At 38.1% G+C, this 25,778-nt stretch overlaps 4 protein-coding genes across 6 annotated transcripts; 3 read left to right on the top strand and 1 right to left on the bottom strand.

Annotated features, from left to right (window-relative positions):
• Positions 1–2,254: 2,254 nt before the first annotated feature.
• On the top strand, positions 2,255–4,200 carry LOC107981905 (serine-rich adhesin for platelets-like). The gene is made up of 2 exons (XM_016988706.2): positions 2,255–3,132; positions 3,215–4,200. Exons 1-2 carry the CDS (start codon positions 2,928–2,930, stop codon positions 4,198–4,200), a joined length of 1,191 nt encoding a protein of 396 aa, XP_016844195.2. The 5' UTR covers positions 2,255–2,927.
• A 207-nt stretch (positions 4,201–4,407) lies between these two features.
• LOC107981805 (probable serine/threonine-protein kinase samkC) lies at positions 4,408–4,983 on the top strand. Of its 3 annotated transcripts, XM_031925702.1 has the most exons (3): positions 4,408–4,476; positions 4,565–4,699; positions 4,730–4,937. In XM_031925702.1, the coding sequence occupies exons 1-3, from the start codon at positions 4,440–4,442 to the stop codon at positions 4,873–4,875; spliced, it is 318 nt and encodes a 105-aa protein (XP_031781562.1). In that variant the 5' UTR covers positions 4,408–4,439; the 3' UTR covers positions 4,876–4,937. The 3 variants fall into 3 exon arrangements, with proteins under 3 accessions (XP_031781562.1, XP_016843961.1, XP_031781561.1); XM_016988472.3 differs by having other exon boundaries at positions 4,565–4,983; XM_031925701.1 differs by having other exon boundaries at positions 4,568–4,937.
• Positions 4,984–5,344: 361 nt separating this feature from the next.
• On the bottom strand, positions 5,345–6,097 carry LOC116416655. Its single transcript, XM_031925762.2, has 2 exons — positions 5,688–6,097; positions 5,345–5,604 (listed from the first exon to the last, which is right to left on the bottom strand). The coding sequence occupies exons 1-2, from the start codon at positions 6,095–6,097 to the stop codon at positions 5,370–5,372; spliced, it is 645 nt and encodes a 214-aa protein (XP_031781622.1). The 3' UTR covers positions 5,345–5,369.
• Positions 6,098–9,942: 3,845 nt separating this feature from the next.
• Positions 9,943–11,283, top strand: LOC116416649. The gene is made up of 2 exons (XM_031925727.2): positions 9,943–10,747; positions 10,833–11,283. The coding sequence occupies exon 1, from the start codon at positions 9,984–9,986 to the stop codon at positions 10,734–10,736; it is 753 nt and encodes a 250-aa protein (XP_031781587.1). The 5' UTR covers positions 9,943–9,983; the 3' UTR covers positions 10,737–10,747; positions 10,833–11,283.
• Positions 11,284–25,778: the final 14,495 nt, after the last annotated feature.

Raw genomic sequence — 25,778 nt, 5'->3', positions numbered from 1 at the left:
GGCTTTGAAGTCAGCAAAGCATAATCACATTTTAAGTCAATTATTCTCTTAATGTTTATTACAATAACAAAATGATAATTCTACGAAAAAATTGAAAGGAAAACAATCTTAGGCTGATACTTCTTATTTGACCTTGAATTGACCTCCTCAAGGTCACTAAGGCAAACTTGAAATGTCATTTTTTTTCCGCTGCTCCGTATTCCAAGGTCTAAAATAGAGGTTCCTATTTAAAAAAATCACAATTACCCTCAAATGACCTTGAAAATCGAGTTCAAGGTCAAAGGTATTTGTGTCATTCGATGGCCCCCTTTACCCCCTTCAACATTTGTTAAGGTCATTTTTCGTTAAAATTAGTTTTTCCATGGTTTTTTGTCGTGGTCGGATTAAAATGAAACACCCTGTATAATTTTCATAAAAAAATTTAAACCTCAATATTCTAAATACCATAGGTTTCCTATAATCTCATATAATCATGAATTGTCTTAAAACTTTCTTAACTTTAGTTAGCGAGTTATAAGGTTTAACAGAAATAGTAATTTTCACTTATACAGGGTATACAGGGTGAGAGACAAAGAAGTAAAATCATGATATCTTTTAAACCAAACGGTTTTATAAGCTGCAAAAAGAACCTAGCCGAGGTGATCAAAAGATCGATATTTTCCCAAAATTTCAACTTAATAAAAGCATTGTAACGAGTTGAGCACCGCGGCTAACTCGTAGCGGTATGAGTACCGCTGCGCCGCGTCGAAACAGGGTAGACTCGCGCGCGCGAAGAAAAACACGTGCGAATTCGGGAATAAGAGCGAGAGATTAGATTAGATTAATTAGTTTTATTTTGCGTACAATGTATTGTACGATCAATTATGTACAGCAGGAGTAGTAAGAGTACAGAAATAATAATAGTATAAGATGTTTGTTGTAGTAGATGTTTAGTGTGATGATAAGGTGAAAATGAGTTAAGCGAGAGTGTGTGAGTGTGTGCGTGTGCGTGCGTGTGAACATGATGTTTATGTGTTTTCGAGTTCGAAGAAGTGCTCTTTAGCTAGTTTCTTGAAACCTGAGATAGAAGCATTGTTACGAATGTGTGATGGTAGGTTGTTCCATAGGTATGAGGCGCTGATATGAAACGAGTTCCTCAGCGTTTCCGTCGCGAAGGTAGGAATATCCAGAGGTGTCACCTCCCCCCTAACAGGCCGGAGTGTCACGCGGAAGTCGAAGTATGCCAGTACATATGATGGTACGGCTGTGTTAAACATCTTTCGTAAGAAACAAGCAGTGAAATACTTCCTGAGTCCTGCAGTGGTTAGCCAATCCCAGATTACGCACGGAAGATTCAAAGCTAACCTGGGCACCCCCAATGTTAATATAGGTGTTAGCTGTTGAGAGTAATGCGTTTATGTAGTAGGGAGAGTCCAGGACAATTGCTTTGGTTTTAGCAACATTAAGTTTTAGCCTGTTCTGTGCAGCCCAACCCATTATCCTCTCGGCATTAGCACTCATCTTGTTTGATAAAGAATCGAGCTCCTCAAGGTGGCATTGTAAATTTGCAAGTCATCCGCATAGATGAGATGGGAAACATCGGTATCATGGCAGAAACCGATGTCGTTGATGTACAATGCGAACAGCAAGGGACCTAGAACGGATCCCTGCGGGACGCCGATGTTAAGACACCGAGGAGAAGAACGCTCACTATTATCACCGACGACGGCCTGCTCTCTCCCAGAGAGGTAGGAGGCAAACCAGCGAATGACTTGCTTTGAGAAGCCGAAAGTGGATAGCTTTCTCAGGAGCCTGACGTGACACACAGTGTCAAACGCCTTGCTCTCAGAGTGTTTTGGTACCCGATGGAGGGATCCCCTCTCTCTCTCTCCAAGATACTAGAACACCCTCTCTCCTCTCAGGGAAAGATTGCAGCCCTCCCAAAAGAGAGGGAAGCGCCTACATTGCTTGGAAAAACTCCTCCTTCTCTGATTTTCGAGAAACGTGTGAAAGTGTGTAAATGCATCCTTATAAGATAGCAGTCAAAGCTAATAAATTTATCGGAGAAAAATAAATCCCGCTTTCTCACAGTTTAAACTGAAAGATAATAACAAGAATAATAAGCACATCTGCTCGCTCTCGTGAAGTGATGAACCCTCAAAGCTGTTTCCACGTTAGATTGTCACGAGCAGAGATAATTTTCACACACACTTGAAATTACTGTCGATTCTTAAAGAGATAATCTTACGTTCAATAGATCTCACAGGGGTATCTGTGTGGCAAACGCGCAGGTATACACATTTCCTCGACCGCGTGCTTACATACGGAGATAATCTTTTTCATAGCACAATAGATCTCATACGAGTATCTGTCGGACTTCTTGCCCGACACGCGCGCAGGTATACATATTTCCACATGCTTACCTGGACGTGCGTATACACATCTGACCCATCCCCTTCTCGCTCAGGTATACATATTTTCCCGACCGCTTGCTAGCCTACGCGCAAGTATACACATCTGGCTGATTGCTTGCAGATTAGCAGATAGATTATCTGCCAAGTTAATATGTGCGTGTGTGCGTTTCAAGAACTAGGATTTTGAATTTTCACACAGATAAGTCGGATACATGCTGAAGACTCTCGCATGAAAATTTAAGATATGGACAGTCAACAATGACCGCTCTCTCTCTCTCTCTCTCTCTCTCTCTCTCTCTCTCTCTCTCTCTCTCTCTCTCTCTCTCTCTCTCCAAGAACGCGTAGGCGTGTACTCGAGTGATTGAGGGATGGTCAAATTTTGCTGAGAGGGAGGAGATTTTGAAAATTCCGGTGGGAAGTGTCTAAGGGAGGTTCTATGAGAAGAAAGTGGACATTTTTCGCCAATCGAAGGACTTTCGGCAATTGAAGTGGAAAGGGAAGCTTCGCTGTTCACCGTATTTAAGGACCTGGTGCATGCTTCGTCAGTCAGTTCACTCTTCGTTTTCATGTTCATTCTTCAATTCAAAGTGTGAGAAGATGGAAGGTATCAACGACAGCATGAAGGCAGCTTTTGAGAAGGTCAACGGCTATAGAACAATTGTCCATCTCTTTAATGTGGCGTGGCAGTTGATGTCCTGGACATCGAATGGAATTAATGATGATTCCATTTTGAGAAAGTGTAAGTGTTATTTTTTTACATTAGTTTAGATTTTATTTGTAACATTTTTTTTTAATTTAATTATTTTTGTTATATTCTTCAGCTCTACCAGCCGAGTTAACTGCTGCGATGAAGCAGCTGAATGAGGGTGTGCTCACCTCACCAGAGTCGCAACAACAGCAGCAACTTCCGTCAATTGGTGTGATGCAGCAGATGTTTAAAAGCATATCATCCTTATCAGAGATGCACCATCAGCAGCAGCTTCCACAGGAGCAAAACTCACAGCAACAAGCAACAGTCGCAGCAGAAGTCGCATCCGCAGCAAAAGCCATAACCGCAGCCAAAGCCAAAGCCAGAACCTCAGCAGAAGCGAAAGCAGCAGTCGCAGCCAAAGCCGCAGCAGAAGCCAAAGCAGCAGTCGCAGCCAAAGCCGCAGCAGAAGCCAAAGCAGCAGTCGCAGCCAAAGCCACAGCAGAAGCCAAAGCATCAGAAGCCGCAACCACAGCAGAAGCCAAAGCAGCAGAAGCCGCATCCGCAGCCAAAGTCGCAGCCACAGCACCAGCTAGGAAGCCACTCAGGGACCCTCGCTCTCCGCCGGCAGCCAAAAGTGATCGCCCTTCTACGTCTGCGAAAACCGAACGTTCGTCCTTATCAAGCGATCGCAATCGCTCGTCTTCGAAAAGCGATCGCAATCACTCGTCATCAAAAAGCGATCGCCATCACTCGTCATCAAAAAAAAGCGATCGCCATCGGTCATCTTCGAGAAACGAGCGCCATCGCTCATCTTCGAGAAACGACCGCACTTCTGTACCAAGCGATCACCACACAAGTACGGCAAGCACGAGGGCTGATTCCCAAGCGTTGAATACATATGTTTGCGCTGTTGAGCATTTACAGCCTCCTCTACGATCCGTAATAGCATCCAAGGGGATTAGGCTATCACAATCTTCAAGGGCGAGATCAAGCTCGAGTACAGGCTCAAGCTCGAGTTCAGGCTCAAGCTCGAGTTCTGTCTCGAGCACCAGCTCGGGATCCAAGTCGGGATGTGGCTCTAACAAAAGTTCAAGAAAGAGGAAATATGATGGTTAGTTATAAAAAAAATTTTTAATTTTTTTCAAAAAATAATTTTTAATTTTTTTCAAAAAAAAATTTTTAATTTTTTTCAAAAAAAAATTTTTAATTTTTTTCAAAAAAAAATTTTTAATTTTTTTCAAAAAAAAATTTTTAATTTTTTTCAAAAAAAAATTTTTAATTTTTTTCAAAAAATAATAATACATATTTTTTCTTTAATTTCAGATGAAGCAATCAATGGTATAGGTGGTAAAAGGATGACAATCACATCATCTCAAGAGAGCGAAAAATCAGGTAAGATAATTTTTTTTTCATTCATTTCATTCCATTTTTTTTTTATGATAATATATACATTAATTTTTTTTTTGTTTTGTTATTGCAGCAGAAAAGAAGGAACGGAGAAAACTTTCGTTGTCTTTAAAAAAGACTGATCTACCACCACCATCTCCGCGACAGCAGACATCACCACAGCCTCTCTATCATGCAGATCAGCCGATGAGACTTCAGCATCAAGCAGATCAGCCGATGCCACTTGAGCATCAAGCAGATCAACCGATGCCACTTCAGCATCAACAAGAACTGCAAATGTCACTACAGCAACGAGCACGACCGCGTATATTGCATGACGAAATGCTCAACGATCCGCTTATCGTGTTCGATAAGAAAGCAAATATGCGAAACAAATCTGAATGATATTTTTCAATAAATTTTTGTAATAAATTTTTGTAATAAATTTTTGATAAGATAATTGTAAAAAAAAATAAAATAATAATTATAAAAAAAATAAATAAACATAATTTTCCACTAATATATTGTGATTCCTGCTTGTTTAAACATTATTCCTTTTAGAAATGTATATTATAACACATGCTTATTGTCGTTGATCGCGCGTTACAACCTGGACCAGAAGGGTCCTGTTTATTATAATTAGAAACGTCGGACATGCAGAAGGCATGGCTCGGCCGACTCACGCGGGCACGGATTTACCTATGCCATCTGACACATTGTCACGTCTTATCAGCAGCGTGTGAGTAGGTGGCAACAACATACGTTGCCGAATATATATATATATATATATATATATATATATATATATATATATATATATATATATATATGTGTATATATAAGGTTGATAAGGGAATAAAACATAAAACATTCATTTATTAAAATCATTTTTTATTTAGTTAAGCTGATTTCCAGTATAAGCAAATACATTTTGAATTTTGATATTCCACCGTATCTAAACTAAATCGATCATCTAAATAATCGAGTAGCCAGGTTCGTATTGCAATAACGTTTCGAACAGCACACATAGGCACTCTTCTAATGCAGAGATTGTGATTAAAGCAGACGAACTGCTTATCATATATTATTTTTTCAAACGATGGACAGCCAAAATTTTCGACGTTTGTGATTGATCTGAAAAAATAAATAGAAGAATGTGTGAGGGATTTTTTTTTTAATGTGAAAGTTTAAATAAATTTATTATATTTACAACTTACAAATCAGGCAATAAATTTTTTATCCATTCTGCTTTCTGCTTTCCTTTGACGAATAATTTTGTGACTCCTTGTGTACATATTTCTAAAATTTTATGAAGACGGTAATATGGAATATCTCCAGAATCCCATTCTATGCCGTGATGGTTCTTTTCAATCCAGTGAGTCACACATTTTTCTTCTTCTGTTAGTTCATCCCATGGTAATGGAGGTTTAAAGAGATACGCAGTCGGTAAAGCAGTTTTACTCAAATTGAGAAAACTGATTTCCTTGAAAATAAAAGTATCGACGGCAATTCTTTGAAAACCTTGAATGTCACAGAGATAACCTTTTTCTTCTTCTTGACATTGCAATATTGTATTTCTAATCAATACATTATATTCACTCGAACTTCTATCAATCACGCTAGTCATCTTGCTATTCAGTAAGAAATGATCTGAGCTAGACTCTTACTCTCTGTTTTTATAATACATAACTCCGCCTCTGGCTTATCTAGGATTTTAAAAGTCGATTTTGGATTGGATGAAAAGAAAGAAAATGCATCCCCTCTCAAGAAAATTTTCGTTCTTATCTTATCTATGAGCTCTTCATCCACACCATTGGTCTATCCCGAGAAAATCTTTCTCTTAATCTTATCTACTAGCTCTTCGACTCTACCATTGATCCTTTGCGAGAATACCTTCTCTCGCTATTTAAGAGCGGGAGCATCTTCCTTGAACGATCACAGTTCGTCAGTTATGTTTCCTTGATGTAAAGTGATAGTTTTGTGCAAGTTCACGAATAATATTCTAGCCATATTTCAGTAAAAGTAAAGATGAATTCGATGGATTTTTTTGAACGTCTTGTTGGCTTACTTCGTGACACCTTACAAAGTAAAAATGATATGAGCGATGACGATATTTATCATTGGCTGGACGTGTGTAATTCTACGATAAAGGAATTGAATGATAAAATTGATAAAGCGAATTTAACGCGAGGAGAAAAACAAAAGTGTCAAACTTGTTTAACACATTTGTCCTGCATACAAGTTGAATTCGAACAACACCTTCGGTGTGGAGGTAGTTTACAAGCGGAGGAAGAAACTGAAGCTAGAGTAGAGTGGCGAGATGTGCAGTCAGCTTTTCAGAATAGAATTAGAAGTGGTGTGGTAGTGAATATAAAACATGTTGATATTCTAAGTTTTTTAAACGATGCACAAAAGCTCTTTAATGATAAGGTAAAGAGCTGCTTAGATGAGTATAATGCAGTGAAAGTTAATTCTGACTTCATCGCCGAATTTTCTATGCAGAAAAGTGGAGAGGAAACAACTGACATTAAATATTTTAATAGTGATAGTGCGACGATATATTTGTCAACGAATTTAGAGGAATGGTTTAAAGACAATATCAAAGAGCCTATTCTTGCACAGTTAGAAGAATTTCAAGAAAAGGACTCAGGCTGGACTCTTAAAAGTATCATAAGTTTGTGTATAAACATGAAAAAATATTCTCCAATTAAAGGGTCTTCTTACATTCCTCTTCCAAAGTATATAGAACGCAAAAAAGCGTGCGTCAATGTTCGAAATTATGACAATCAATGTTTCAAGTATGCGATACTTTCAGCAATATATCCTAGTGTCGTAGTCAGTAACGCCCATCGAGTTGCTCAATATCGTGTGCATGAAGACAAGTTAAACTTTAGTGATATAGAATTTCCAGTAAAGCTAAAAAATATTGTAAAATTTGAAAAACTTAATGATATTTCAGTAAATGTATACATACTGAAGCAATATGGTACAAAATTCGAAGTATCACCTTGTCATGTTACATCTGAGAAGAAGGATCAACATGTAAATTTGCTCTTGATTCAAGATTTTTACATAAACGAATATGAAGAAAATAATCGTGATTATGATGGAAGCTTACCTAAATACCACTATGTTTGGATTAAAAATATGTCCCGACTTTTGTGTTCTTAATTATCTAAATCTCATATAAAATCTCACCATTGTGAAAGGTGTTTACAAGTATTTTACAATGAAGAAAGATTGGAATCTCACGAAAATAACTGTAAAAATTTGAATAGTTGCCGGATAAATCTGCCTGACTCTAAGAATAACATTCTTAAATTTGAAGATTATAGTAAGAGTGAAAAAGTGACTTTTGTTATTTATGCAGATTTTGAATGTATGTTAAAGCGTACTGGAAATGAAAATGCTTTTCAACTGCATGAAGCGTACAGCATAGGCTACTATATAAAATGTAGCTATGATGATGGATTATCTAACTATAAATCATACAGACAAGGAAATAGAGATGAAAAGACACCTGCAGAATGGTTTGTTCAAGAGCTGAAATCAATCGGGGAGCAGATTGATCTACTCTACAAAAATCCTAAACCATTAAGACTTACAGACTTGGAAGAATTATCTTTTCGAAGGGCAACGATATGTCATATATGTCGAAAACCAATCCATGGTGATGAACTTGCAGTACGAGATCATTGTCATCTTACTGGACGGTATGTTGTCACTTTAATTACTTTGAAAAATTGAATTTACTAAATTTTTTTAGCCTAAATTTTTTTCTTCAGTTTCAGAGGTGCAGCTCATAATTCATGTAATTTGAATTATAAGAATTCGAGATTTGTGCCAGTTATTTTTCATAACCTTAATTATGACACACACTTCATTTTGAATGAAATCGCTACTTCTACATTGATGAAAGGACGAGTTTCTCTGATACCTCATAATAAGGAAAAATATATTTCATTTACAAAGTACATTGATGAATTGGACATAAGTTTTAGATTTATAGATTCATGGCGTTTTTTACCATCATCATTGGAGAAACTTGCATCATATCTAGAGAACGTGCCGATAGCAGTCAATGAGTTTCGATCTGATGGCTTCACGGATGAAAAAATCAATCTTCTTAGACGCAAAGGCATATTTCCATATGATTTTGTTGATGAATTAGATAAACTAATGACTACAAAACTGCCAGAAAAAAATGAATTTTACAACAAATTAACAGATTCGCATATTACTGAGAAAGATTACAATCATGCTGTTCAAGTCTGGAATATGTTTAATATAAAAACTTTAGGTGAATATTCTGATCTATACTTGAAAACGGATGTTTTATTATTGGCTGATGTTTTTGAAAGTTTTCGGGAGACATCTCTTAGAGTATATGATTTATGCCCTGCACATTTTTACACGACTCCTGGACTAACATTTTCAGCGGCTCTTAAAATGACAAAGGTGGAATTGGAGCTTCTTACAGATATTGATATGCTGATGTTTATTGAAGCAGGGATTCGCGGTGGAATAAGTCAATGTTGTAATCGGTATGCCAAGGCAAACAATCCATATATGGGGCCTTCATATGATAAGGAGCAGAAAACAAAGACTCTCTTATATTTTGATATAAATAATCTTTATGGATGGGCAATGGTACAACCTTTGCCAGTTGGAAAATTTAAATGGATAGAATATGAGACAAATACATGTTTTTTCAATACACCACCAGATTCTGACATAGGCTATTTTGCTGAAGTTGACTTAGAGTATCCTGAAGAAGTACACGATGATCATCGAGATCTCCCTTTTTGCGCAGAGCATCGTACACCACCTGGCTCTAAACAGAAGAAACTTCTAACTACTTTGAGTGATAAGACAAGGTATGTAATTCATTATCGAGCACTGAAACAGGCGTTAGATAATGGACTTCGACTGAAAAAGGTGCATAGAATTTTGAGTTTTGAGCAGAAGGCCTGGCTCAAACCATATGTCGAACTAAATACAGAGAAAAGAAAGCAGTCCAAGAATGAATTTGAAAAACTGTTTTATAAATTATTAATTAATGCTGTCTATGGAAAGTGTATCGAGAGAGAGAGAGAGAGAGAGAGCGATCTCGCGTTGATGTGCGTTTAGTGAATAAATTTACAGGTCGATATGGAGCAGAAGCACGTATAGCTCAACCAAATTTTCATAGTTGTGCAATCTTTGATGAAAATTTAGTTGCTATTCAGCTAAAGAAGACAAGTATAACAATCAAGAAACCAATTTATGTTGGTCTCTGTATTCTCGATTTGTCAAAAACATTAGTATATGATTTTCATTATTCATATATGAAACAACGAGTAGGAGAAAAATGTAAACTTCTTTATACAGATACAGATAGTTTAATATACGAAGTTGCGGACATTGATATGTATCAAATAATGAAAGAAGATATACACAAGTTTGATACTTCTGATTATGATGAGTATAATCAGTTTGAAATTCCGCGTGTTAATAAAAAAGTTCCTGGATTGATGAAAGACGAATGCTGTGGCAAGATTATGACAGAGTTCGTAGGTTTAAGAAGCAAAATGTATAGTATTTTGATTGATGGAGCTGAGACAGTGAAAAAAGCCAAAGGGATAAAATCAAATGTAGTAAAGAAATCAATCACATTCGAAGATTATCGAAAATGTCTTCAAGATCTTGTTATTATAAAACGTGAGCAGTGCAATATTCGTTCAAAATTACACATAGTCCATACTGAAAAACAAGAAAAAATTGCTCTAAGTCCTCACGATGATAAAAGATACTTATTACCTCATAGTACAGATACTTTGCCCTGGGATCATTACAGAATTATGGAAGCACAGATGGCGCAAGCTGCAATGCATGTAGAGGGGGAAGCGGAGGAGAGGGAATACAATGCAGCTAATGGCAATGAAGCAGAAGAAAAAAGAGAGGGAGAAAATGAGAGGGAGGATAAGGTAACCATTGGCAATGATGCAGAAGAAAAAAGAGAGGGAGAAAGTGGGAGGGGGGATGAATGTGAACAAATCAGGATTGAATACGATGTGCCTGAGGAGTTCATGCACGAATGGGATCCATCATTAGATAAGATAAGATTAGAATCAGAAGAGAGAAGGGATATCTTACTAGAGGCAATGGAAAGGGCAGGAATTGTGGAGGGAAATGGGCTATATGAACGCATGGACAACAACGAGGAGCACATTCGAGAAATCGAAGCGAACAACGAACCTTCTACAAAGAGACCAAGGCTCACCTAACTTCATAATAAGTAAGTTATATTTCATAGTTCTCCCTCATTACTTGTCTTTAATACTATTTTCTCTAACATACATTTTTATTTTTGCCTTTTTCAGAATGGATCTATCTGCACTCAACAAGATTGCTGAGCGAGAGTTCTTGCCAAAGAAAAGAGCAACAGACATGGAAAAAGATCATCAGTATATGGTGACAGCACTGAAAGAGGTCAAGACAAGGTTCGGTACGAAGATTGTTGCTGAACTTGATGACAGCTTTCAAGTTTTCTTGCCAGAGAAGATTTCATCGGCTATTCTGAAAGATGAAGCGTTTTTCAATTCACTCTGCAACAATGCAAATAAACTTTGTTTATTTTTAAAATATCTGGGTGGATCTTCTTTTAAGTTTGATTCTAGTACTCAATAAGAAAGAATAAATCACAAATTGATTTTACAAAGATATATTTTTTATTAACTTGTACATAATAATAATACATGAATAAATTTAATATAATAAACATAATACATCTGCTTTTTTTATTTACTACAATCTGATCCTTTTATCCATAAAAAAAAAGAACATAAATTGATAATATAGTTACATTAAAGAATCTCATTTTTATTTATCCAACTATTATGCTCGCCACTAAATCCTAGCCATTTAACATATACACGTTTACCACTTTTTCTTAATACTTTTTCTACTAGATAAATTTCAGGATACATAGTTTTATGAATTTCTGTTTCATAAAAGCCACCTGAGACGGTTTTATTGTTATAATCTTTGAGGTGGTATGTTGTCGGATTAGTTTTGACAACTTGCGTTATTGTAAAAATTTCAGTAGACCAGTTTGGTGTGTAACCTTTTTCAAAAACATTTTTTATCCTACTTATTCGTACTTTATCTCCTACTTTAAATTTCGGCTTTTTCACTGGCGACTTTTCATTTGGAAAACGTCTCTTGACTTCTCGCTCATTTGCCTGTGTAACATTTTCAGGCTCGATTCCTGTTGTCCGATGTTTTCTCAAATTATACACTTTGAGCAAGTTAGGTAGAATATCCATCCATTTATAGCTTCCTTGTTTGCTGAATTCTGTCCACATTGCATTTTTTAACGTTCTATTGAATTGTTCGCATATACTTGCATGAAGATTACTATGTGAAGAGTATAAGTGTATATTATGCTTCTTCATAAGTTTTTGAAAAATTGAATTGTAAAATTCTTTTCCTTGGTCAGTTTGTAGATTCTTCGGTACTCGTCCTTCTTTCAGTATTGACTTCATAGCTGTAGTAATATCATTACCACTCTTTGACTTGACTGGCACGGCCCATGCATACTTTGAAAATATATATATGACAGTGAGTAAGTAATGAAAACCTTTGTTTTCTTTAGAATATGGTATCATTTCTACAAGATCAGCTTGCCAAGTCTCGTCTATTCCACGTATGTCATATTTTCTTCTCTTGTATCGCCGACGTGCTGGCTTATGCAGCTCTTCAGCTACTCTATGACGTTCCATCTTCGTTTACAGTAGATGAAAATCCATCTGGAAATTCGTCTATATGAACTTTTAATTGTTTATTCACTTCTTCAATTATATAATCAACACCAGAGTAATTGCGAAGAGTTGTATTATAAAGATAACGCAATTTTGCATCCACTTCCAATTGATGTTTTTCAACTTGCTGCTTGTATTCTTCTATAACTTCACCAATTCCAGAAATTTTAGCAGCTATATAATTTATTTCAGTTTGTAGAATAACTTTCAGTGAATGCAAGGTGATTGCATCGTTTGGCTGATTGGGTGGTCCTAGGTTGCAAAGTCGCTTGTTTTCTAAATCAAAATCACCGTCCGGTGTAAAATTGAAACCAATGCCTGGAGGACCACGACTCACTTGCGAGCCCTCAAGTTTTCTTCCAAACACATCGAGACTCATGGTAGTACTGATGCAAAGAAGAAAGTTGCGTGTCAATATATATGCCCAGCTTCACGTAATTCCTCAATAATCGACTGGATTTCATTGTCGTGATTATTATTTCCAGCTGATCGTTCGGCAATCAATAGTCGAAGTCTCTCAGTAAGCTCGTTTGGATCATCCCAGTAGACGAGATCAATGGAAGAACTTTTCTTAGCTATTTTATATTTAGGTATGAGTCCTCCTCCGCTGCTGCTGTTCTTTTTACGTGGAGTGCTGCGGAACATTGGTGCTAAAATATTCTTATATTTATTACTTCTCGACATTCGTATAGACTCATCTTTGCTGAATTTTTTCCGATGAGCATTTGTTGCTTCCAGAATCTTGCGATAATTTGCACGATCTGATGAGCTCAGAAGAAGATCATCCGGATATTTTTTAAATAGCAATTCCATTAGTCCACTCGTTTTAGGATAACTTTCATTTCTGACTTTGACATATTTATCATCAAATTCAATTTCTGAATCACCAATCATATACACTTCATCAACCTTTCGCACTCCGTATATATTATCAATCGTTCTACGGCTTTTATCTAGCAATGATAAAAAGTCTTCAGCTGATTCATTTTTTCCACTCGCAGATCTAAATGTAGAATTGGTTATTGTGTCAAAAGCATCATCATCATCATCATCATCATCATTATCATCATCATCATCATAATCATAAACAGTATAATCCAATAAACTTGATTTATTGTTCTTATTTTGATCGTTGAGCAAACTCGATCGATCGATTCTCATTCGTTTTTTCATTTTTTTACTGTTGTTTTGATCCAAAATGTGATTGGACGGTTGCTGTAGTGGGCTTTCACTTTTCATCTCAACAAGTTTCTCAAGTGGTGTGATGACTGGTTTTAGAGTGTCACCGATGACTTTTTCAAAATCATCTTTCTCCTGTTTTAATAAAGTGTATTTTTTCTTAATAGCCTCACGAGCTCGCAAGAGCTCACTAAGAACATTCTTCTTTTTCGTGAAGTCTGACATGCTGACGTGTCGATGTCTACAACTGAACTGTAAGTATGAGACTCATAATTCCTTTTTTATTGCAAAACAATCAAATCCTTTTCTGTATCTACCCTCATTCATCGGTCTATCTTTGTCAATAACAATGAATCCATATTTATCATTCTTCCAACATTCAGAACAAAGATTCCGAAATTCGTTGAAAGTTAAATCGGTATTCACACGATCTTCATAGATATGTTTAAGATTTACATCATCTTGTCGATAAATTACTAACAAATTGACATTATCTCTAATGAGATGTTTTCCTATATGAGCATAAGATTGACATAGATAGAAGCTATCTACACTCTTATGTCTCCCCATACAGAAGAATGCTCTGACGTTATCCTGCTTCTCACATGCCACATCATCAAAAATCATTATTGAATTTGGAAGGGCTTCATCTGGAGATACTACAGATTCATGCTCACTGAACGGAAGATATGATACTCCTTCAATCGGATCCAAGACATTTTTGAGAAATTGATACTTTGGCTGATTCAAGTATTTAGAATTCTCAAACCTAAGACCATTGGGGTGTGTAATTAAAGCCAATAAACTATTTGTTTTTCCACAGTTTGATGGACCACAGAATACTGCTCGTATACTATCTGGCAGTAATTCCCCATGACGCTTCTTTCTCTTCTCTTTTCCAAAATCAAAATTCGTGACAGGGAGTTTGACGTTCTGCTCGGTAAAATCCATGTTCACACATCAGAGTCAGATTCAACATTGAGCTCTCGAAATATAAATGCTCGTTTTATACCATGAACGTCAGTTGTGAATCAACACTCGAAGAGAGATGGTCATACACAAATCTCAGAAACAGCCGAAAGGCTATGGATTGCTTGATAAAGTTATCAATAACTTACCTGTTGAAATGCATCTTCCTGGATATCAATACTGCGGTCCCGGAACTAAATTGAAAAAGCGAATGAAAAGAGGAGATCCTGGTATTAATCCGCTTGATCAGGCTTGTAAAAAACACGACATAGCTTACTCCGATAAAAACGGAGATCGTAAAGCTGCTGACAAGATGCTTGCTGAGGAAGCTATGCAACGTGTCAGAGCTAAGGATGCTAGTCTTGGCGAAAAAGCTTTTGCTTTTGCTGTTAGCAATGCTATGAAATTAAAAGGAAAAACCGGAATGGGATTGAAATTTAATAAGTTAGTGACTGCGGCTAAAAAATCAATGTCATCAAGTAAAAGTTCTCGCAAGGTTATTCAATCAGCCTTGAAGGGTGCACGTCAAGCTGTTAAAAGTGTAGGTGGAAAGAAAAAAGTTATCATTCCACGTGTTCTGACGCTTCCATCAAAAATTGGTGGAGTTCTTCCTTTTCTCATTCCATTGTTCGCAGGACTAAGTGCAACCGGTGCTCTAGCAGGAGGCGCTGCTGGAATAGCTAAAGCAGTTAATGATGCTAAAGCTGCGCAGAAAAATCATGAAGAAAGTAAGAGGCATAATAAGACCATGGAAGCTATTGCTTTAGGCAAAGGTCTTCATCTTAAGCCCTATAAAACTGGAATGGGATTATTTATGAAACCTCATATCGGTCGTGGTCATCAAGTCATTAGAAAAAAAAAAACTTCGATTTAACTTTGCCAAATCGTGCACTGACTGACTATGATCTAAAAAAATATGCTCATATGATGAAAATCTCAGATTTCAGAGGTGTTTTCATGAGAAATAATCTACCACCCGATGGTCCATGGCATAATGAAACAGCAGTGGTAAACTTGGACGACTTTCAAAATAGAGGTACTCACTGGGTTTGCTATCGCAAACGTGGTCCTGAAGTGATTTATTTTGATAGTTTTGGTGATCTTAAACCTCCTAAAGATCTCATGTTGTATTTTAACGAGAAAGAAGTTAAATAGAACTATAAAAGATATCAAAATTTTGACTCATTTATATGTGGCCATCTTTGTCTCTTTTTCTTAGCTGGGAGACTATAAAAGAGGTGCTCACTGACGAATAGAATCATTATCTTCCGATCAGTCATGGAAGATAGCTTCACTTTGAGTCTCTCAGGAAACTCATCTGTCTTAGAAGCGCAATATTTTCTGATGCAGGAGTAGGTGCGAGTGGATTAGGTTATAATAATTGAGACACACTTGTATACTGGTAAAGAGAATATATTTATGTCCGATGCGTGTGCTAGGAGAACAAGTTCCATTCCAAGGTTTCTTAGCCAGATTGCCTCCTGCCCCGCGACTGTGAGAGACATATACTCCGCTTCGGTGGATGATATGGCCACCGTCTGTTGTCGCTTGCTCAGCCAACTCACAGCTCCTCCCTGCATTGTAAAAACGTATCCGGATATGGATCTGGCGTCATGTGGGTCTGGTGCGTAACTCGCATCGCAGTAACCAGTGATATGGTTATCATAATCTCTTGTATATCGAAGACACATTGTTTTGGTTTTTTGAAGATATCTTAAGATTCTTTTTACTGCTTCCCAGTGTTTAAAATTAAAACAGTTATTGAAGCGACTAACTGTGCTTACAGCATATGCTAAATCGGGTCGAGTAGCTTGTGTTAGGTAAATAAGCGCTCCAACTGCGCTTTGATACGGTATTCGCTTCAATTTCTCAATATCTGTTTCACTGTTTGGTGGAGCCGGATTCAGATCTGCTGCTATTTCCATGGGAGTAGAAATATCCTTGCAATCTTCCATGTTGAAGCGTTTCAAAATGTCTTCGATGTAGTTCGGTTGACTTAATGATATAGTTCCTCTTTCTCGATCGCGAGCAATGTCTATACCCAGGCATCTTTTGACCGGTCCGAGATCCTTGATGGAGAAGGCCTTTTCCAGTGACTCCTTAAGCGACTGCATATAATCAATGCTGTTTGAAAAAATTAGTATGTCGTCAACAAAGACCGCCACAATTATCATTTTCATTTTATTATAATAAAAATATATGCAGGAGTCGAATTCTGATTGTTTTAAGTTCAAGGACCTGAGAATTCCATTAAGCTTTTGGTTCCAAGCGCGGCTTCCCTGTTTTAAGCCATATAGCGCCTTTTTCAATCTACATACCTTACTTTCCTGGTCTTGTGGGATAAAACCCTCTGGTTGTTGTAGGTAAATTACCTCCTTAAGCTCTCCATGCAAAAAAGCGGTGTCGACATCGAGATGAGTGATGAGTAAATCCACTCGTGCAGCGAAGGAAAAAAGTAGACGCAGCGATGTAAATCTCACGACGGGCGAATACGTATCTTCGAAATCGTATCCTTTTAACTGGGAATATCCTTTCGCTACCAACCTTGCCTTATAGCGCGTTGACCCGTTGGGGTTGATCTTTTTCTTGTAGACCCATTTAGATCCTACAAGATTTGCGTTGGCTGGTAAATCGCAAAGGTCCCATGTACCGGCTTGGATTATGGAGTTGTATTCAGCCTCCATGGCTGTCCACCATTGATGTTTTTCTCCTCCATTTACGGCCTGATTGAAGTTTTGTGGTTCATTGGGATCGCTGGTGGCAGAAAAAAGCACGTAATCGTCTAGTCGCTTCGGTTTCTTCCTTGGTCGTTGAGATCTACGCTGCTTGTGACCGGTTTCTGTGTCGGTATCTGAGCTGGATTCGTTTCCATCAGACTGTGGTTCATTCGATGGTTCACTACAGGATGACTTTTGAGTTTGACCTTCAGAGGCGGTTATCTCGATTGAAAGGTCCTGATTATCCGGATCTGTAGGGAGGGGAGTATCTTCCTTTGTATTGTCTTCTTCAGACGCACCAACAGGTAAGTATACAATATCTGACTTTTTACTATTTACAGGTTCTTCTTGAAAAATTACGTCTCGAGCAGATATAACTTTCTGAGATTTAGGGTCCCAAAGTCTGTACCCTTTCTGCTTGGAGCAATAACCAATCATTATGCATTGCGTGGCTCTTGGTTCGAGCTTGTCTCGTTGTGGCTGAGGTATATACATAAAAGCCTTTGATCCAAAGACTCTTAGATTGGAGAGGTCCGGTCTGCTGCCTGTCCAGAGATGCTCCGGCGTTAATCCGTTTAACGATCGTTTGGGTGAGCGATTACAGATATATGCGGCTGTGGCAACCGCTTCAGCCCAAAACTTTCTTGGCAGCTCCGACTCCAGGAGCATACATCGGGCCTTGTCCAGTAGGATGCGATTAACGCGCTCTGCGCGCCCATTTTGCTGTGGGTTGTGCGGAATTGTCGTTTGATGGCAAATTCCTTTGGAGTCTAGTATAGCTTTTAGTCGATCGTTGACGTACTCTGTTCCATTGTCGGTTCGGAGTACTTTTATTTTCTCCTCGCATTGGTTTTCGACGTAGGCAATCGAAGGTTCAGGGACATAACATAAATCGCTATGTACAAGCTGTAATTCTTTATCAGCCTTTTTTTTGTTGATCTTGAAGGGCTTCTTCGAGAGTTTACCCATGATGCATGTATCGCAAGACGATAGTTTGATATCACCCGTAAAGCTGATTCCTGTGGCAGCATGGTCTCGCAATTCTCGAAGATATGGCGCGTTCATGTGTCCTAATCTCCTGTGCCAAATGTCGATACTCGTTGTTGATGTTTTCGTTGTGCTCGAAGCTGTTTCTGTGTGCGTGGTTGTGTATAGTGCGACGCTGCTTCTGCCTTCGGTTAGCTTTACAATATAAATATTATTCTTATCTAATTCGGCTTTAAGTACGGTTTGGCCTTTATTGTCTGTTACTAAGCAGAACGTATTCTTAAACGTGACTATATATCCATTTCGCGTTATATTACTTACTGACATTAAATTTGCACTTATCTCCGGTACGTATAGCACTCGCTGTAGCTTTATTTTGCTATTATAGTCTTTCTCGGCGCTATCGAGCATTACGTCTCCCTCTCCTTTCACAACTGCTCTAGTATTGTTAGCAGCAGTTATGTTTGCTGTGGAGCTTTTGTGAAGATTCTCAATTATGTTCACATCGTTGCATATGTGTTTGGACGCACCGGAATCTAAAATCCATTTATTTTTGTAGTCCCTTTTATCGATAGACGCGAAGCTTAAAAATGCGCACACCACTTCGTCGTTGTCGTCGCAATTTTCGTTTTCTGGATAGTCATCAGTCTCTTCTGTGTTGACTATATTTGCGCTCGGCGCTCGTCGTCGCGGGGCGGTACAGTCGCGAGAAAAATGACCAAACTTGTTGCAATTATAGCAACGCGGTTTTTGTCGCGAGTCCCCGTTTGAGCGTGGTGGGTTTATTGGTGTTGGATTGCGGTAGCGGTTCGAGTGTGCGAGAAAACTTGAGGTTGCGGCGTCGTCTATCGTTTCGCTCTGTCCATGTTCTTGAATCAATTTTGTTTTCACTAAATCAGAGCTTAGCTTTATTCCGGAGCTCCCTAGTGCCATTATCATTGGTTTAAACGAGTCTGATAGTCCTGCTAATAGAAGCATAGCGACCCATTCGTCCGGTAGCTTCATTCCTATTGCACTTAGCTGATGCGCGGCGGTTATTATTTTATTTACATAACTTTCCATTGACGAACAATTTGCCAACTGCGTTGTTGCGACTTCTCGGAGCAATCCAACTTTTCTTTCAAGTCCGTTATCGTCGAATGCTGCTTGTAAATTTTTCCAAGCTGTTTGTGCGGTGGTTGCTTGAGTCACGTGGACGTAGATGATGGGGTCAATGGCCAGAATAATTTTTGCGCGGGCTTTTGCATTCTTTGTAGCGTCCGAATTTATCTCTTTATCCGGTAGGGCTTCTATTGTATCCCACAATTCTTCTAACTGCAAGTACGCCTGCATTGCGATCGACCACGAATGGTAATTTGCTCGGCCAGTGAGACGCTCTACTGGAATATACGAATTTGGATGTGTGCGGCTTGCCATCTTTCTTGCGGTTCTCTGTGCGGCAGTTTTTCTTTCTCGGAGTGTGATCAATTCTTTTTCTCAGCCGGTAATTTTCGGTCGTACCTCGTTTCCTGGGCCCATAACCTGATGCAGGAGTAGGTGCGAGTGGATTAGGTTATAATAATTGAGACACACTTGTATACTGGTACAGAGAATATATTTATGTCCGATGCGTGTGCTAGGAGAATCGGAGCTAGACTAGTTTGATTGTAAGCAAAAGGAGAGAAGCCAAGCCAGCTATATATCGCAGCACAATACGTGTATACATAAACATAGGCGGGAATTTTAATTGCTATACAAATATATTACAACATTTTCCTTCGATTGAACTACCGAAGCATACAAATTTTGTCTTGGGTTTAGTTGAACTTTTATCATTTAACTCTATTCCCAATGTTGACTATTCAAATAATAAACTGCATTTAAACGGAGATATTATTATTAATATTCCTACTGGTAGTTATGAGATTGATGCTATTAATCAATTTTTACAAGCAAATTTGAAATCCAAAGGAATCGAATTCTCGTTGAAAGCTAACAACAATACTCTTAGAAGTGAAATTCTCTGCAGTCATCCGATAGATCTCACACCTCACGATTCCATAGGCCGTCTCCTTGGCTTTGCTCCTCGCACTCTCGAAGAGAACATTCAACACAGCTCTGATTTACCAGTGAAAATATTGAGAATCAATGCACTCAGAGTTGAGTGCAATATTACTGGAGGTGCTTATATCAATAATAAGAAAGTTCATACAATCCATGAGTTCTTTCCCAGAGTGCCTCCGGGATATAAAATCATAGAAGTTCCGTCACACGTCATATATCTACCGGTCAGTGTCAAGTGCATAGATCATCTACAAATTCAAATTGTCGATCAGGATGGAAATTTAGTGAATTTTCGAGGAGAGGAAATCACTATTAGACTTCACATCAAATCTGTATAATGGGCATCGTTTACAATTCTGGATCATATATAAATCAATCATCATGGCAACCAGTCATCAGTCGACCGAAGAAACTCAAACCATTAACACGCAAGAGCATTCAGTTTCTGAAAAGTCTAGGACTAAAAGTTCGTGGAAAAAATTCACGTGTATAATTCTTTGCTGTTTCCAGAAAAATGGACGAAATTCTAAGCATTCGATCAGGTGTCGTATTCGATGAGTCTATTGCTCATTACGAAGTACATGCACATCAACCATACTCATCATTAAGTTTTGACAACAGTGATGAAATTCGTATTTCTATCCAACATCAAGATCTATGTCTTTTACCATCGCGCAGCTCTATCCATATATGTGGAAAGTTGCAAGTAAAAGGTGGATCAGCAGCAGCACTTGCCAAAACTAAATTTGTCAACAATGGCATTTGTCATCTGTTTGATGAAATTCGTTATGAGATTAATGCTGTGGAGATAGATAAAAGTAAAAATGTTGGTCTGAGCAGTGCTATGAAAGGATTGATTTCATTTAATTTGAATCAGAATGATATGCTGGAGAATGCAGGCTGGCTTGGTATTCAAGACAATATCAAATCGGTCGTAGATGACAAGGGCAATTTTGACGTTGCGATTCCACTGAGTATGATCTTGGGTTTTGCAGAAGACTATAAAAAGATTATAGTTAATATGAAGCATGAGCTCATTCTCACAAGATCGAGAAGCGACTTGAATGCAATAATCCAGGAAGGTACTGTAGCATCTGGTGTAACTACTTATGAAGATTACGAAGTAAAAGTATCAACGATTGAGTGGATGATGCCATATGTTGTTGCATCTGATAAACAAAAAATCCAGCTATTGAATTTCATTGGTAAAGATAATCCTATCTCCATGTGTTTCCGTTCTTGGGAGTTATTTGAATATTCTCTTCTCCCAAGCACTACTAAACACGTCTGGACAGTGAAAACATCAAATCAATTGGAAAAACCTCGTTTTGTGATTCTTGGACTGCAAACAAAGAGAAAATCAATGAGAACTGCAAACGCCAGTCGATTTGACCATTGTGAGTTGAGTAATGTGAAACTTTTCTTAAATTCACAATATTATCCATACAACAATATGAATCTCGACATAGCTAAAAATCAGTTTGTAATTCTCTATGATATGTATGCTAATTTTCAAAAATCCTACTATGGAAGAGATCCGCAACCGCTGCTGACAAAGTCTTCGTTTCTCAACTTTGCACCACTCGTAGTTATTGACTGTTCACGACAAAACGAATCTCTCAAGAGCGCTCCTGTCGATGTACGTCTGGAGTTTGAGGCTAAAAAAGATTTTCCTGCTAACACTTCAGCCTACTGTCTGATCTTACACGATCGCATCGTTCAGTACAATCCTATTAGTGGAGATGTCAAGAAGCTCGTCTAAGCTGCATTGGAAAATGGAGTATGCAGTAGACATGACTGGTTTCAAGCAAACCGAAGAAGATTATATTCTAAAGGAATTAGCAATCATACCTCTCAAGGAAAATAGTGCAGATCCTATTATTCTAACATTCAAAAATCCCTTCTCATGGAAAAAACTCTCAGACAAAATGAAAAGGGAAAACAAATGGCTCAAACATAATTATCATGACATCAGGTGGAAAACGGATGGACATGACTACTCTCAAATCGGAAACTTGCTTCGTGACGCTTTATATAATGCATCAAAAATTTTTGTCATTGGTGCATTAAAACAGAAATGGCTTCAACGATTCAAATTTCCTGTTCACAATATTGAACAGTATGGCTATCCATCAAAACAATCTTTTAAGTGTGTCACAGTATGCCCAAATCATAATCCAAGCTATAAGACGACCTGTGCAGTGCACAACGTCAAACTCATGAAATTGTTCTATCAGCATAAACTGTAAAATAAAAAAAAATAAAAAAAATAAATAAAAAAAGTAGAGAACATTATAGGCATTCCAAAACATAATAGAGAGAGAGAGGGGAAAAATTATCCCCACTCTCTCATCGGGTACTAAAACACTCTGAGAGGAGAGGGGGGGGGGGGGGTGTTTTAGTATGCCTATGTTCTGGTATGCCTATAGCCTATCTACTATTCCAGTGTCGCGGCGAGTCGCAAAGTTGTTGGCGACTCGCGTATTATTATTTTTTATATTTGTAAACTCACGGTTTTGACGCGCTAGTGAAATATACCCTAGTCTTATTATTATTTAACGTGCTTTTTCGTCATTTATAAACCTCGCTCGTTTACTTCCGATTCCTGTTCGCAGTTAAGCAGCCGAGCACGCGTCAGGCGGCGCGTAGAACCAGCAAAACAAAAGCAGCTGAAACAGCTGCATGCAACGGAGGTGTTTCGCGGACGTAGGGGAGTCCTCCGCCGCATCGAGGAAACGCGATCCAGTCGTTTAGCGCGTTATTCGTTGATCCGATTTACACCCCGTTACATTGGCGCCCAGTTCGTGGGTTACTTAGGAAGGAACGCGCAAATATTGTAATTTTCGCGATTTTCGGCGCGAGCAAGAAACCGTTGCGAATTTCAGAAGGTCGTGCGAACGACGTAAACACGAGCATCCCCGTGTTGTTTACGTCGCGCTCAAATCAGGCGGATTTGAGCGGCGTTCGAATTTATTCGCGCGGCGTATACGAATAATTCGAACGCAATTTACACGAGAAGTCTGTGAATAATAATCGGAGATTTTTGTTGCCAGGCCGAGAACAAATATCTACCGATATTATCACACGACGTAGAATTAAACGACTCGGAGCAGCGAAACTTGAAGCTGACACTAGTATCGCATGCTCTCTGAGTCGAATAATTTTCTATTTGTTGTCGGGAGAATTTTAAAGCACTCTCGTTAGGATAGAGAGTAGCATAATTATTTTTTCATGACGTCTCGTGTGAAAGCAGAGCGTATATGCGAAATTGAAAGTTGTTTAATTATTAACAATTAAACAGCAAAAGGCAGCAAAACGGCAACACAAACGCGTGTAGCCGCAAAGTATAGCCCACGCACGCTATAGTGGAGCGAAGCGCGCAGCGGCGCGAGTGTGTGAGAGAGAGAGTACGAACGCTTGCGGGCTGGTACGTCGGTTTTGGCCATCGACGCCATGTTGAAATGGTTCTAGGCACAGGCCTGGTGCTAACGCGTACTGGCCTCCTCTGGCTCGAGCTCTATGAGGATGTTTGCAGGACAAACATCCTCATAGAGCTAAAACATATATTTTAACCCCTGGTAAAAATGCCAGCTTATTTTCAGCTTAGAATACTGAAGCTTACGATATAAGCTTATAGTTACACTGACATGTAACATGGTCTTTGTCTTGTTGAGTTTAACTACCTGCGTCATCGTTTTTAAGCGATCATAAGTTGAAACTAAACTTATTTTGTATTGAAAAGTTTGGTACTTGATATTGACTTTTTTAATGTTAACTATGTATATGGGGAATCCTACGGAAAAAATGCTCTTTTCTGGTTGAAGAATAACCGAAAAAAACAAATGTTGGGGCACGTGCCCGCAACTTTTTTTTTCTTATTATACGTGTTTAGAACAATGCAATACCATGTTCCAACGCCGGAAAAGTGCCTTGTGACACTGTTTTATAGGCCCCTTAAATTTGTCGAAAAATAGCCATTGCTCAACGGCATGTACCTAAAGGATAAAGGCATAAACAGAACATGTATTACGGTAGGACGAGAGTGCAGGAAAAGAGCTTGAATTAAAAAAAAAGCGTTGCAAATGCTTGATTTGGTCAAAAGTTACGCACAATTGAAAATATGAAAAAATCATGAAAATTGCATGATTTTTCGAAGTCAAGAAATTTGTATCTTTTTTAATGATTTTTCCGTATTTTCAACTGTGCGTAACTTTTGACCAAATCAAGCATTTGCAACGTTTTTTTCTTAAATTGAAGCTATTTTCCCGTTCTTTCATTCCCTGGTAGCAGCGTTCCCGAGAAAGTACCTGAAAGCTACCGAGATTTTTCAAATCTAGCAGGTTTCCAAAGTACAATCTAGATGAAAACCCCGATGAATCAGACATGATTTCTGGAAGAAATCTCGGTAGAATTTTTTCGCCACTATGATTTGTTCATATAACCTTACTTTTCACGTCAATGATCCTGCTCTGCATTGACATTGTTTGAAAATATTCATAAATTGATGAATATATATATATATATATATACCCTATTGGGTAATATGATCCAATAGCTATAGACAGCCAAGATGGCTGAACAAGATCGGGAAATAGCATTGTAGCTTATGGAACCGATTAAGTTTTTATAAAATATGTATATTTCCATGCAGAATATTTTTGATTCGGTTGGTCAGAACGATGCCCAACGAAAATTTATTGAATTTGACCGAGTTTTAAAAGCAGGACACATCATTCTTAGCGGTGAAGTTGACGACAAAGTGGTGAGGTTAGGATAACGTCGTCTGGTTTGCAGACGACTCACATACGCGAGAAGCCTCATGAAATTGAAGGAAAAATAAATAAAGCCGGTGTGATCAGTGATTTTAAATGTTCTTGCAAGGCAGGTTTAAGCGGTCAATGTAATCACATCGTGGCAACATTACTTCATATATATGCGTAAGTTCCTTATTTAATGTTTATTTATTTTATATTCAATTGTATGTCCTGAAATGCAACATAAACTTTTTTGAATTTTACAGACTAGAAAAGATAGACAAGCTATCGTGTACTGACAACAAATGTCAATGGAAATATAAGCAGAACCTACTGTTACAAAAATATCAGCCAGCACCGTGAGCAGACATGAATGCATTCAGAAGAAAAGAAAAATTGAGGTACAAGAACTACAAGACAATCAAAAGAAAGCTCTTTTTGATTTGATAAAGAATGACTTACCTTACTGTCATATAAGTAAACACGTGTGAGTATTACCTGTTGATTATAACATTGTACGATCAATCAATCACACTCCAAAAATATAAACTTATGTCATGAATTTTTTATAAGAGACAAGGTAGACATTCTGCTTATCAACCAAAACAAACAACTTTGAGCACGCCAGAAGAGATTGAAGCAATAAAAAATATTTTTCTTTTGCAAGACCATAAAGTTATGGAAGATGTGCAGCAACAGAAGTTTAGTCCTCTAAGCACCTGTTGCGAAGAAAGTTTATCAAGGTTACAAGGGAATTTTATTGAAATTTGTGAAAAGACCAAAGCCTATTACGATGAATGGATGAAGCACAGAAGTGTTCGCATAACTGGCAGTATATGCTATGGCTTATACACGTA

The sequence above is a fragment of the Nasonia vitripennis genome, assembly GCF_009193385.2.
Source record: "Nasonia vitripennis strain AsymCx chromosome 3 unlocalized genomic scaffold, Nvit_psr_1.1 chr3_random0004, whole genome shotgun sequence".
Lineage (NCBI taxonomy): Eukaryota > Metazoa > Arthropoda > Insecta > Hymenoptera > Pteromalidae > Nasonia > Nasonia vitripennis.
This window is presented reverse-complemented; position numbering and strand designations above follow the sequence as displayed.

Bases quoted from the DNA above. Each gene is read 5' to 3' on its own strand.
- LOC107981905 (XM_016988706.2), top strand. From the start codon at position 2,928: ATGCTTCGTCAGTCAGTTCACTCTTCGTTTTCATGTTCATTCTTCAAT. The intron at 3,133-3,214 runs GTAAGTGTTATT...TATATTCTTCAG, and splicing joins TGATTCCATTTTGAGAAAGT to CTCTACCAGCCGAGTTAACT.
- LOC107981805 (XM_016988472.3), top strand. From the start codon at position 4,440: ATGACAATCACATCATCTCAAGAGAGCGAAAAATCAG. The intron at 4,477-4,564 runs GTAAGATAATTT...TTGTTATTGCAG, and splicing joins TCAAGAGAGCGAAAAATCAG to CAGAAAAGAAGGAACGGAGA.
- LOC116416655 (XM_031925762.2), bottom strand. From the start codon at position 6,097: ATGACTAGCGTGATTGATAGAAGTTCGAGTGAATATAATGTATTGATT. The intron at 5,605-5,687 runs GTAAGTTGTAAA...TTATTTTTTCAG, and splicing joins AAAAATTTATTGCCTGATTT to ATCAATCACAAACGTCGAAA.
- LOC116416649 (XM_031925727.2), top strand. From the start codon at position 9,984: ATGAAAGACGAATGCTGTGGCAAGATTATGACAGAGTTCGTAGGTTTA.